Consider the following 13,949-nt stretch of genomic DNA (forward strand, 5'->3'; position numbering starts at 1 on the left):
TTTATGTAGTTCTGAAACCAAGCAGTAAGAAAGCCATATACAGCAGAAAGTCTCATTATTTTAACTTCAGAGCCTTGGCAACTTAGATTCACTCAATGATGAGCCATAATCAAAAAATTTCAGGGGAAGAATTCAACTGTTCTGACTCCTATTTTTTTACCTAGTTAAGAATCAGAAAGGCTTGGGAGCAACATAAGAAAACTAGAAATACAGAGGATTTTTGCTTGAGCCTGTACTCAGAGGTTATAATGAGCAAAGCACTGACTCTCCTCTTTGCTAGTGGTCCTAATCAGTTAAATTAGCATTAAACAGATTAGCTGATATAAAATCACTCTCTGTTAAAATAACTCTGAATTATACATGCATTTTGGAGAACAGGGTCTGCAGGGGTACAAGTGAATAGTGCTTTGTTCTCTTTCTTGTTTAATTAATCCAAGTGTATTTACAGTGAGCAGTAATTAATCAGGCTGAAAAATCCTGAAATGTACCATACCACAGTTACAGCAAATTCACCTGTAGACAAGGAAAGCCTCATTTCTCCCTTCCACTGGTGTTACATTAACATGGCTTTAACATGGGTTGAGCTAATCCTTAACTCATTTTAGTGTGACAGGAAAAACAAACTTCAAATCTTCTACCAAAGGCAGCTTTCAATTTGCTGCACTTTTTTGGGGTTTTGGTTTTTTTTTTAATTATTTGACTCTAGTGTCAAATGAACATTGGCTAGAGATATAACATAGTGACAGATTGCCTTCTGGGCTCAGATGAGAAACAGTTAATTTTACATGATAATTTAAACTATAAGGAGCCTTTGATAAGTAAATGAGGACATAAGACTAGATAGAGAAAGTTCATTATGAAACCAAGCTAATGTAGCACTTGCAAGCATGGAGAACATGCTGCTTCAGAAGAAACATGTTCCTGCAACCCGGAGAAATACTTTCCTTCTTTTAACAGCTGAGTAGAGAAGAAGCAGCTCCACAATGCTGGGACTTGTCCTGCAACTAAAGTGCTGTTGGTCCATTTAGTAGAAGTCTTAGTCATGGCAGGGGGTTAAAGCACCGAGACCACTGATATTTTCAAATCTCTTAGCAGCAGTAACCACACAGCAGCTTTTCTGCAAAATAAACAAAACAAGAATCCAGTTAATTCAGCAGTATATTTTTTTCATTTGGTTAAGTGTTCTGGGATGACCACATGGTGGTTTCTTTGTGCAAAAAAGCAGCACTGAAGTCTCTTGCTTGCAAAGGATTCTCACAGCCACCTTTTCTGTGAAATGTTTTATACAATATTAAAAAGACAAGGCTTATTTGTTAAGTGGTGAATTGATCCTGAAGGTATCTCTATCTCTTTAAATGCAGCTACTCTGCTTTTTTTACCTCTCTTATCATACAGATCACAGTATGCAAAGGCATGCTGCAAACCTCTCCATTTATTTGTTACCACTGCAAGCATTTATAATGCCAGGTTTAAGTAAACTGGCACTTGAGTGCATTATTTTGGGTTAAATGTGGTAACCGTACTACTTGCCTGATAAAAATAGCTAAAGGGATTCTTTAAAAATAAAGCACAGCTATGACTTTAGATCCACTCATTAAGTAAACTCAAATAAACTCCAAAAAGAAAAACACACACAGAGGAAATAACACTGCAAAAGCCAAAACCAGATTTTCCTGCAAGTTAGATCATGGGTAGGTTACTATGTTACAAAGCTATTAAAAGTTTATTTTAAAATAATTTTGACTGCTGTTGGACAGTCAATTTATCTTAAAGTTGACTTTGGTTGTAACAGAAAATTGTGTAATACAGTGCTTCCTGCATTACAGAGGGAGAATTTTCACCATTTTGTTGTTGTGTTTGTTGCCACAAGTTAGTGGCTTGAAATAGGAAACCCAGATACAAACACTAATCTTGCAACTGGGCTGGAAAATTTGTTTAGAAATCTACTGTGTAGAAGCACACAGGTGAGTGGACCAAAACTTCATGGAATCTGTCTCAGCAACAGGGTGAACACTGAGAATCACAAAGAGGTATAAATTCCCACTGGATTTCTACTCCAGAAGCTGATGTTCAGATATTACCATACCAGGAAGTTGCACGGCTTCAGAGAGTAAGTGGGCTGTAATAATGGTACCTTAGTCCTTACTGGCTTCCACTGTATGCACTGAAAGGCATCTTCATGTCTCTGAAATAGCTCATGTAAAGATTACCTTCTGTGTTATTCCACTTCACTGTATAAAATCTGCTCTAATCTTATTTAGAACAAAAATTTCAACCTCTCACAATACTCTGTTTTCCACATGTTCCTGAAAAAAAACTTGTTGCAAAAAAAAGCCAGTATATCACTTGTCCTACTAAGCAGATGATGGATGATGGCACCATTAAAAACTCGCCTTTTGGCAAGTGGTGAAAGGTGGACTACTTTTATTTTGGCATCCTGTTGTTACTCATGACACACTACTAAAAGGAAGTGGTTTTACAATGTATGTGTGTGTTCTCAGCCTAATTCACATCTTGAACCTCCACTGAGTTTTGCCCAGACATGGCCTCCAGAACCTTTGAGCAGTTCCCCTGGTCCCTGAACAGAGGCACCAATTTTTGTGGTAATTGGTGAAAGTGGCGGTGGGAATTGGAGTATTGGTTTATGAAGACACTGCAGCGCCTGAAGCAGCGCGATTTCAAAATGGCCAAGTGAGTCAAAGACCAGGGACAGAAAAAGAGAGCAGACTTGAGTGTGCCTCATCCCCAGGGGAGGCAACCAAGCCAGCCTGAGAACCACTAATGAACTGTTTGTTAATGAAAGGGCAAAGACAAGGAGCCAGGGAGAAAGGACAGAGAGACGCTCTGTCAAACTCATTTGGGTTGCTAAAAGGGGTGGTAAGTGCCGTGTCAGAACTGGGTCCTCAGACTTGTGGAGCAGCTTCTTTTAGGGGTCACCTTGCTTTGATTTCGCTGCAGTTAGTCAAGCTGCCCTGAGGGTCTGGCCCATGCCTCTGCTAAAAAGTTATTATTTTTCATATTTCTAGCCTTTTTTAAATTGTACTTATAACCACAGCATGAAAACCCGAAAGCTTTCAGCACTAAAAAATTATTGGGTGAAATCCCTGCCCCATGAGAGCCAGTGGGAGCATAACCATTCCCTCTAAAACAGCCAGGGTTTGCAGCACATATGGCTCCATACCCATTAATTATTTTGCACATAGCTGTTACTTGGTATAAGTAATAGAAACAGTTTACATTTTGAATGCTTTCCAGACAGCAGCAGGGATGGTGGTGGTGAATACAGTTTGGATCGTGCACTTTGTGCTACCCAAGGCTTTCAGCTGTCCACTGATCCCTTCCACAGAGGCTACAGCTTTTACATCTGAAGGAACATTTGGGACCTGAAACAAACCTTCTGTTTGGCAGCTCTTTCAGAGAGGTTATTTAGCCAGGGGTGCTTGAGACACACAGTCACCTTTAGCCTTCCTCTAAGGGGAAAAAAAGAAAAGACACCGTTATTGGAGCACTAATTGAAGATCAATCACATCTTACTTCTACTTAAGGTAATGGCAGAAGAACACTGCAACATCAGCATGTTTAGTGAAGCTATTTTGCAAAGCACGAGTATGAATAAAATATATTGGGGGAGAAGATGCAAAGGACAACATGAGCTGTAAGGTTTGCATTAGCGTAGGGTTTCTTGAGAAAAAAAAATGGTGATAGGAAGGATAGCAGTTTGTGTTTTTGCAGCATTTGGAAAAGACTGTCTGTTCCCAAGATTGCAGAAATCAGAGCCTCACTGGAGCCCAGCTAAAGGAGTCAAATTATATCCTACAAAAACCTTTGAAGATATATTAACCATGACAAACTCTCCTATTTTTACTGTGCCCACTAACTTACAAATCTTCTAATAATCTCATGGGCATTGCTGTTCTGGGAGATTACAACAAAAAATAAATTTAAGTGAAAATTAGAGTAATTTATTTTATTTTTTATATCCTATTTTATAGTAATTCTTTTTATCCTTAGTCTATAGCGGGAACATCTTGCAAGGACAGAGCTGACAAGATGCTGTTCAGTCCATCCCACTGCCTTACCAGTAGGGCTACCTCTGCTTGATTATCATCATAATTATTTTATTTTAATAACATTATTTTGGTAATTAATAGTATAATCTATTAATTCTTAATGATGGCTGTATACAAAAATGCACCTTGACATATACATCCTAGGCAATACAGCAGTCATTTTATTTAACACAGAAGTGCTTTGCCTGCAAAGGAAGAAGTGAATATTGCACTTTAACTGATGTAAAAATTCTGAAAACTGCTTAAAATTATTCCCTTGTGAACCACTGAACCACGGAGTGGACTCACTTAGAAACAGCCAACAGAGGTGTCAGCAACAGCGTGAATCTCCAAAAATTACTGACACAGGAATAACCAAAGTGATTTAAAATCTTGTTGCTCCTCCAACTCAGCCCAACTGAATTGTTTGCTTGAGCAAACAACTACTTCTGTGTTGGCCACTAAACTGGCTACCACTGAAAGGGCAAGAAGGTGTTAAATACCAAGGTATGCACCAGGTGAAGTTCCAAGCTCTGTTGGGAAAGGTATCTCTTTGGAAGAGGTAGGATGAAACAGCACTCAGGGGATCTTCAGGAGAGCCTGAAAGGGTTTTCAAAGTAGGAACAAGAATCATCCCTAGCTGGAAAATTCTTTTCATATGGTAATTCAGTGCTCATTTTGTAAATACTTTCATTTTGATAAAAAATTGATGCATTCAGCAACACACAGCATTGCAGGATCTTTTATTTCCTCCCAGACATGCAAGAACTGATGAGCAAACGTGAGCATGCAAATTCTAACAGCTAAAACAAAGCAAAGGGACACACGTGGCTCACAGTGGCAAGAAATGAATCAGCAACAAAGACTCAAATGAAGTTAAGAAAAATGTCAAAGCAAAGTAATGTGGCAGCACAAGAGGGCAACAGTAGATGCACAAGGATATTTAAATGTAGGGACCTGGAGTCTGCAGTGGAGCCTGTGGTCTGTTAACCATGGGTGTTTTAAGGCAGCAGTTGCACTTAATCTCCAGCTAGAGGAAAACCAGAATGCTATTAAGACTTTTTCCCAGAATCTTACAATTCAGCAATTATCTGCTACAGGTCATGTGTTCTGCCATCTTGCAACACTGTCATTTCAGAACAGTATGACAGACAGCAGATTAATTAAGTTTTGTTTCACAGCAAAAATGTATTCAGATAATTTCAGAGCATTTGATGGCTACAATGAGCAACATCAATGAAGGGTCATTATAATACTGTATGTGGGCATAAAAAACTTAAAAGTCATATTAGTTCTGCAGTGGAGCAGCACAAGTGACACAAATGTGTCATGATGGCATGAAATACACATTTCAAAGATACAGAATTATATACCATTTTTCCTTGATGAGAAGTTTTGATATGAAATCTTTGGCTTCATCAGAAACATCTCGAAATTCCTCATCTTCAAAATCCCAGTTACAGGCCAGGATGTTGTTGAGGGTCTCATTGTCATCATCACCCAAAAAAGGAGACAATCCAGTGAGGCTGAAGTAAAAAGGAATATGTTGAGTCCTCCTGTCTTTCCCTCTTCCTGTACATGGGCCCCAATATGCCAGCTAAGATTGATCTGTCACTCTGGCCTAACTTACAAAATACTACTCTCTTAGAAGGTCTCCAGACCATTCCCATTTTCTCATCTATTTACATGTTTAATCACCCCTCTTCTCTAACACACCAAGCATTACTGTCTTTCATATTTTCTAGACCTCTGACCAGTCTTGTACTAACCACTGGGAATATACCAAGCAAATTATTCTGGAAGTGTGATGCCCAAACACTCCTGAGATATATGCAAAAAAACAAAGACAAAAAGTTCATGGCAATTGGAAAAGAGGAGAGATTTTTCAATATGGAACTTGGAAAGAAGTCTAAATTTCCTATTTTGGGTACACAGTTTTTCACTCTTCCAGTATAACAACAAACTTGGATGACTGATACAGTTCAACCCGAAAACAGCTTAGAAAGCAGATACTGAATCCTACTTACAGCATATAAGCAATGACTCCTAAACTCCACATGTCTGTAGGAAAAGAGACAAACTCATAATTCACAACTTCAGGAGCAAGAAATTCTGGAGTCCCAAAGTTAACTCGAAGTTTTTCCCTGGGTTTATATCTAGGAAATGAAAACATTAATAAAGGACATCAATTACAGTTCTTATTAAAGTTGCATCATCAATTGTCTAGCCCTTAGAGGAATTCCAGAAGCATACAGAAAATTCAGTAGGAAAACAAGGACAGACAGAGGCTCAAACTAAAAACAAATATACCCCCAAATAGAATGAAAAGTATTTTCAAGATTTGTATCATACTAGGACAAAATGCAAGTGCTACAAAAAGGAAGAAATTCGTAATTTGAGGACTTCTCAGAGCAGGTCTTACCATTCTTTTGGGATTTCTCCATATCATAGGCATGAAATTTTTAACCAGTAAATCCTTCACTGAGGTTATAGCACCTAATTAAACTAGAAAGGGATATAGCATGGGATATATTGTAAGAGCCCTCAATAGTATCTTACACTCTCTTTTGAAGAATCTCTTAATACTGGAGACAAGAGACTAGAAAAGATGCAACACGAGGTTTGTCCATTTTAGCTGTTCCAAGATACTTATATGCATTCTTAGTGAAAATCAGCCCTCTTTCAACCATCTACCTGAAAAGAAGGTTTCGGGACAAATCTTTTTCACTCAGCTCCAAACATTCCATATTAAAAGATATCCCTGGTTAAAAGAAACAAATTTGTCCTAAGAACAGAATTTGTCCTAATTTCCCCAGAAGACCATTATGTATCAAATACATCATTGAAGGGATGCAATACTCTTTTCATGGTTTCCTAATTCATTTATGATTAGTGAGAACACATGCATGTACCTTCTTGCCAATCCAAAATCAATAATTTTTATTTGATTTGCCTCTCGGTTCACACACAGGATATTCTCAGGCTGCCAAGAGAAAAAAAAAAGAAAAAAACTTGAATGAGAAACAAGTATGAAAAACTGGACTTTTAGTAAACTGTAGGGAGAAAAACACTGATAACAGTGTAAGTATCTCATAAGCACCTTTTGCTTTCCTCCTTGTTCAGATCTCTCTGCATGGATGCCCCCCCCCCCCTTGCTGTCACTCAGAAATCAGAGCCATGCATTTTGTGCCTTCCAACTGCTTTTTCTACTCCACAGCTTTTCAATTTGACATAAGGCAGCAGTTCAGATAAAGAACTCATTAGGGGGAGGGGGACAGGGAACACAGACTTCCAAGAAGGGGTTTCAGGATGCTTTCACTGACTTTACAGACTTTAATAAGCTCACATAGATTTTTTTAAAAAATTAAATGTTTTGGGCTTTGAAATTTATCTTATAGCTTTACATTTCTGAGTGCTCAAATGCTCTGTCAGATTGAACATTAATATATTAAGCCAGTCACATCAACTTTATGGTTTTTTTCAGGTGTTTTAGCAAAAAATAGGATTCACAGGTTAAATGTCTCTGGATTTTCGTAGGGCCAAATGTTACTCTTCACTTTCCTGGCAGGAATCCATTAACTTCCAAGAATTACTCCAAATTCTTACAGAAGGAACTGAGAGAAGGATTTGGCCAATTGTCTTTGAAATGTAAATACCTAAAGCACAGTCCCATATTCACTGCCAGCACTTTTATAGCTACTCTGTCTTGTTGCTCAGTGAGTCTTCTTTGAAACAAAACAGCCCTCAACACTTAAAACATTAGTTAACCTTTGTCACCATTACTAATTCATTTTACATGTAGGACTTTTAAACACCATCTGTCCATAGTTTCTGAGGTCCTGGATGATTATGGTCAAGATGATTTTCTTTCACTTTCAAGCTTTCTTTCCCAAACTCATTTGTTACTGACAGCAATCTATGAACAAGCAAAACAGAAGGGAGAAGCCATAGCTGGCGAACACATGAAAAGAGATCTCTGGGATTAATTTCTTGGATTGTATATGTATCTTTTTGTCAGCAGTTGGACCTCATATTAAAACTGTGCCATCTCAAGATCATAATTAATGTGTCCCAAAGAACTGTGTGAACTTCTGTTTGACAGGTTTCTAGGTAACTGGATGTTTATAGGGAAAGAGAAAAGTAAGTCTGGTCATCGATCGGCTACAGAAGCAGGTCCCAACAAGCATCTGCTCATTTCCTTAACCACTGCAATAATACGTATGCTAACAACATTAAAGATGTACTATATTAACTCAGTTATTACAAGCCAAAACCAGCAGCTGTTATAAAAATCTCACCAAAGAGAAAACCATCTTGTGCACTCGTTTCTTTTTATTGTATTGTAAAGCTCAGGGATCACTAGGAAGCTTTCTAGCCAGTCATAAAACTAAAGACATCATCCCATTTTATTCCTGCACTAAACAGAGATAAGAAACAAGTCCATTATTTAATAAAAAATGGGCTGAGGGAAAAAGAGCCAGCTCAAGTGTACAGTTTAATAAAAATAATAACAAATGTTTTCTAAGGATTGTCACTTGACCATTTGCTGTTGACCAGAGTGAGAATATGCAAGTACATGGTAGAGATACTTGTCCATGGTAGAGAATCTGCCACCTTTCTCTGGGCTTTCAGCTACACTAGCCGTATTTGTTACATTAACCACTGACTATTTTTATTCCTTTCATTCAGAAAGTACTCTTTAATATACTTTCCCTTAATGTGGCTATCTATCAGTGCCTTTTCATGACAACAGCATTTGAGTGTAGTCCTCAGAAAATTGTGTGGGCTTACATTGATCCTGAATGACCCTTGAATTTAGTTCTACTCACTCATGCCTTTCTGCATAGTAAAACACAGGGACAATTGCCACCCCACAGCTGATGTGGGGTAAAGCATGCATCTTGTGCAGTTGAATTAAATAATATTTGCACAATATCTTGGGATCTAAGTATTGAAATTAAAAATAGCAACGTATTTGTAGTCAACTGCTGGCTTTCTATGAAATCACTCTGTGGAAAATTTAAGCACTATGAAGCTTGATGACATATGACCACAATTTTCATCTAATTTACTTAGTCCTGTAGTAATTTAACTGATCTCAATGTGGTTAAAGTAAATATGCATTGAAATAAGAAAAGCAGAATAAGGCTCTTTGTTGTTTCTGCCACAGGAATCTGCTAAGCTTTATGGCCTACCATTAAGAATGGAATTTCCACATCTGTCATTGCACAAAACATATATCTTAAAACTCTACCTTGAGATCCAAATGAAGAATGTACATTTGGTGCATGTACTGAATTCCCTTGCAGATCTGTTTTATGAACGAGATTGTATCCATCTCTGTCAAATTGTAGTTTTCGTCAATAATTCGGTCAAATAACTCTCCTCCTTCCACACTGAGGAGAAAAAGACAATAAAGCAATGACCAAGTTCAAATCCCATCCCATACAGTAACACTAATGCAGAAAATACACTATTGACTATTTTTATCATTCACAGTCAAGTTCAGTAAGATGAGCTTGTACTTTAATCTGAACTTTGTGAAATCTGAGTTCTGATGCATACTGGCCTGAACCTCTTCAAGGCCTAAGAGTCCAGTCTCTCATCCATTGAAAACCATGAACATCTTGAAATTTAATATTATGCTGTCTTGAGTTCTCATTTTGGACCAGTGAAATTAATGATGTTCCATGGAAAACCAAGACAACATGATGGAGAATCTGCATTTAAATCTGTGGTCTCTTCCCTCTGAGTTTAAGAGGGACAGGATCCAAAAGGTCAATCTCAAACTATCTAAAGTCAACAAAATTTACTTAATTTCTCTTCACATTTCAGTATGCCTCTAGCTTATCTGCTCATAGGTGCACAGATATTTTTCTTTTGCAATATGTTAATCATATAGACCAAATTCAGAGGACTATCTGAGAATGTCCAGAATAGTCAAATTCACCTAACTTTGAACCCTTCTGCCACACATTTCAATGTTTTAGTTTTGGTCTTTTTGGCTTCCTTAAGACAGCATCTGCTTAACTTGAGCTTAAGGCAGGTATTTTGTGCCTAATTAGCCCGATAACCCGGCATACAAAGCAGGTTTGTCCTTTCAGGCACCCAATATAAGGATTAGGGACAACACCCACATCTGGCTCCTTTGGTGTAAGATGTCTTCTTGTTTGCCTCCCAGAATAGGAGATATTCTAAGAGGTTTGTTTCTTGGCTGACACAAATTAAAGTATTAAATTAAAGATATGTAACACAACTCTATCTTCAATTGGAGCAGCGTCGTGGGTTTACAGGAAGCAGGTTTTCTGGGAATGGAGTGGCCAGAGGCCAATAGGTGTTCAGATTCTAAATTGACACCAGGCTTGGCCACTGAGGGTGGATGCGCCTCTGAGAACACAGGGGTTAGAAAGAGCACTCCACTTGGGCTCCCTCTTTCCGGCCAGCAAAGAGGCAAGGCCTCCCCTGCCCGGCCAGCTGGGCAGGGGAGGGAAACCTGCAGCCCGCAGAGGTAGCCTGACCCCTCAGGAGAGGGTGTGGGGGAACCAAAAACCCCCCCCCCCCCCCAAAAAAAAAGAGGCAATTTGGGCGCCCCCTTCCCCCCAGCCAAACGGATGGTGCAGCCTGTGAAGTGCAGCAAAAGCCTGCCGAGTGCAGAGTTTGTTAACCCCTTCTGGACAAAACCTCACAGGCTTTGCTTCCATAGTGATATAAAAAAAGAGCAAGTAAACGTCGTGTAGTGAGCTGAATAAAAAGGAGATTAGTAGGTTGTGTTTTGGTACAGCCTGGACAGACCATGCTCTCACCACAGTGCTGCGGGGGGCAATGGCTCAGAACTAGAGGGTTCGTTTTGGCGGGGTACAAGTATGGGGGGACGGGTCCCGGGTAGACTGTGCTACTGGTCAAGCCCTAAAAGACCCTTGAAGCGTCTGTCCTTGTCCGTGGTGGGGCGCTGGGCATGCAAGGAAGAGGTCCCATGCCCCAAGAGGCTCCTTCCTCTTGATGACTGGATTGGTATTTACAGGGTATGGATGGAGATTTGAAATTTGGAGATGTATTGGAAATGTGGGGGGAGAGGAAATGCTTTTGTGGAGTTTTCATTTTCCAGGTGTGTGTGTGTGTGTGTGTGTGTGGTTTTTTTTTTTTGTAGTTTAGTTAATAAACTTTTTTTCTAAGGTAGAGGCCTGTTTGCTTATTTCCTGGTCACATCTCACAGCGAACACCAGGGAAGTATATTTTCATGGGGCACTGGCATTGTGCCAGTGTCAAACCATGACAAGCAGTTGCTTTACAGCATCAGGAGTGTGGCAGACTACTGGAAAAAATGCAAAAATGGCTGCATGGGAAAACTTTTCTCTTAAAATCCCTTTTTTTCCTGTTGTTCATGAGAACATATATGTGTTTTCTACCTGTAAGAAGCTCTATTTCTCATTTCAGAAGAAAGCAAGAAGGAAATTGACAATTCTAGCAAAAGCAATAAACACAGAAAGGAAAAGACAAGAACACACTTACTATTCCATGACGAGTACAATATCATTTTTAGATTCAAAAGCATCATATAGCTGGATGAGGTTGACGTGATTCAGCTGGTTCATGACATTGATTTCATTTTTTACTTCATCCTGTAAAGAGCCATGAATATTGCTTCAGATACTTTTTTCCTGGGGAGGGTATGTTTGAAGCAAATCTACATAATCTTCATGTTTTCTCTCGTGGTAACCAAACTCAGGGCTCCTGCTGCAGTAGATGTCAAAGCTATAGGAACTAATGGGCTGAACTCAGAGCCTGAGTGGGGTTGTTTCAGTGATAAGGTATTTACTGGAAAAGGAAGGGGAGAGCCCTCATGGACAAGAGGCAGGGTCCCAGGGATGTAAAGGAAAAAAGATAAACAGAAGGGGATTTTGTTCAAACAGCTGTAGGTGTACAAAATCAAGTTGAGAGAAGTCCAGGACAGTCTTCAAAACCTAACTTGGCAGTCAGAGGAGGGAGACTAGTACCTCCATTCAACCCAACTATTTTAGACATGCTGAATGATGATGTCAGTCTCTCTCCATTCACCATAAAAGGGTTCTTAGAGATCAGCTTGGCCACAGCTATACCTTAGCAACCCAAGTTACCTGAGACAAATCCCACTCTTGAATGCCCTTAATGACACCCATGTCGCACAAAGGATGTCATGCATGTCTTTCTAGTGAAATCCAGTCCCAGATGGCTGAGAGGTTGCAGAACAGCCCAGACTAATTCCTCTCATCTGCATTTGTGTTGATGTCAGGTGCCCAGATCACGTCTGCTATCAGCATAGCCCCCACTGACATCAAGTCATTGCAGCAAAGGCTACAGTGTGCTTGGGAGGGAATACGCTATGTCACAGGCCTGACAAATGTTTTTACCATTAAAGAAAACACGACTAGAATTAGCAACACAAAGGAAAAAATAATATAACATTTAAAAGAAACAGAAAACACCCCAAAAAATAGTACTTTGATGAGCTATTGGAAGTTTTGGAGGAGAAGGGAAATAGAACTGTAACTAATGGTATTGCAGCAGGTCCTGTGAGTGTGATGGCTTGTGAGACACTTGGTCATGGTCTGCTGCGTAGCTGAAGAACAGTGTGTGATCCACTGGGGAACAAAAGACTAATATAATTTTCCACCAACCTTCTGTTTTGGACCTTGTGCTTTTATAATTTTGGCTGCCAGCTTGAGACCTGTTGCTTTCTCTTCACATTTGTGCACTTGCCCAAAACGCCCTCTAGGAAAAAGGAGAAACAATCATCCAGTGGTACAGGTGTCAACTCTGAGTGTAAACTACACTATGAATAACGATAAATTATCCTCTCCCTACTGGCTTTCATTTCAATTCCTCTGTTGTTGCTATTTTGTTGTGTAGATTGTACTTGCTACTACTCATTTAGACACATCAGCATCACACAGTGCTCTATCCGGTACTATCCCACTTGTATGATTCACTATACTCACCTCATAACCTGCAATGACTAATCCCAGGAAAGGCAAGGATATACTGTAAGGATAATGGCTTACTTCTGTGCACCATCTGCCCCTCTCCATCACATCATTCTCCTCCATGGGAGGGTTGTGTTTTCTTGATGATACAAAGCCTTATCCAAGAATATGCTGCCATGAAAATTACAATATCCCACTCTCCTAAACAATGACAGCACGAGAGATAAGTAACTCCATGGCCTATCAGATCAGCCTGTTAATCTATCTGAAAATAAGAATGTGTTTTCAGGGGTGAGACTCACTGAGAGGAAGAAGACTACAATATGTGCCTACATACTGCTGACTGTAATTTGAGGTAAAGTATTTCAGCATCCTAGGAGCCCTGTCATAAAGCCTGAGGGCATCTGGCTGGCCTAGAACAATGCCAAACACAGGCCAATACTGCTGGTGCCAAATAGCAAGCCAAAATTCACCCTCACTATAAAACCAGCCTCCTCTTTTCGTCCCTCTATAAAGCACTTTAAGAGCTTAGGCTTTCATGACTTCAGCTCTAGTGGGGCATGTTGCCTCCATTCACCTCCCAGGGTGCTTGGCTGTAAATTTGTGCCTTGCTTTCCAAGTTGATTTACTACAGCAGACTTACCCTCCCAGAATTTCATCCTTGTTGACATTATAATAATTGCTGATCCCCACCCTTTTGGCTGAGACAATCCGGTGATCAAATGGTGCTGGTGGAGTAGGAATATCATCTAAAAAAGACAAAACCAACAGAGAGCATATGAGCGGTCACATGCAGTGCTTGTCTATCCCATATTTTAGTTCCTCTTTTCCCCGGATAAGTTCATTTAAGAACTGAATACACTTACTGTAAGCTTTATAGACAGGTCTTTCTCTATTATTGAACAAGGGTTTTATTCCAGAAGCTCTGGCTCAGAAAAAG

General features: G+C 39.6%; 1 protein-coding gene across 1 annotated transcript in view; it reads right to left on the reverse strand.

Moving 5' to 3' along the window:
• Positions 1-934: 934 nt before the first annotated feature.
• Positions 935-13,949, reverse strand: part of MYLK4 (myosin light chain kinase family member 4) — a 29,008-nt gene continuing 15,993 nt past the window's right edge. The window contains exons 5-14 of the mRNA XM_030964114.1: positions 13,653-13,758; positions 12,704-12,797; positions 11,559-11,668; positions 9,304-9,445; positions 6,962-7,032; positions 6,077-6,205; positions 5,423-5,575; positions 5,007-5,079; positions 3,395-3,470; positions 935-1,117 (exon numbers count right to left, since the gene is read on the reverse strand). Coding sequence (XP_030819974.1) covers positions 3,423-3,470; positions 5,007-5,079; positions 5,423-5,575; positions 6,077-6,205; positions 6,962-7,032; positions 9,304-9,445; positions 11,559-11,668; positions 12,704-12,797; positions 13,653-13,758 — 926 coding nt within the window. The 3' untranslated portion in view covers positions 935-1,117; positions 3,395-3,422. The remainder of the gene's footprint in view (positions 1,118-3,394; positions 3,471-5,006; positions 5,080-5,422; positions 5,576-6,076; positions 6,206-6,961; positions 7,033-9,303; positions 9,446-11,558; positions 11,669-12,703; positions 12,798-13,652; positions 13,759-13,949) is intronic.

This window comes from Camarhynchus parvulus, chromosome 2 (genome assembly GCF_901933205.1).
Source record: "Camarhynchus parvulus chromosome 2, STF_HiC, whole genome shotgun sequence".
In the NCBI taxonomy this organism is placed as follows: Eukaryota; Metazoa; Chordata; class Aves; order Passeriformes; family Thraupidae; genus Camarhynchus; species Camarhynchus parvulus.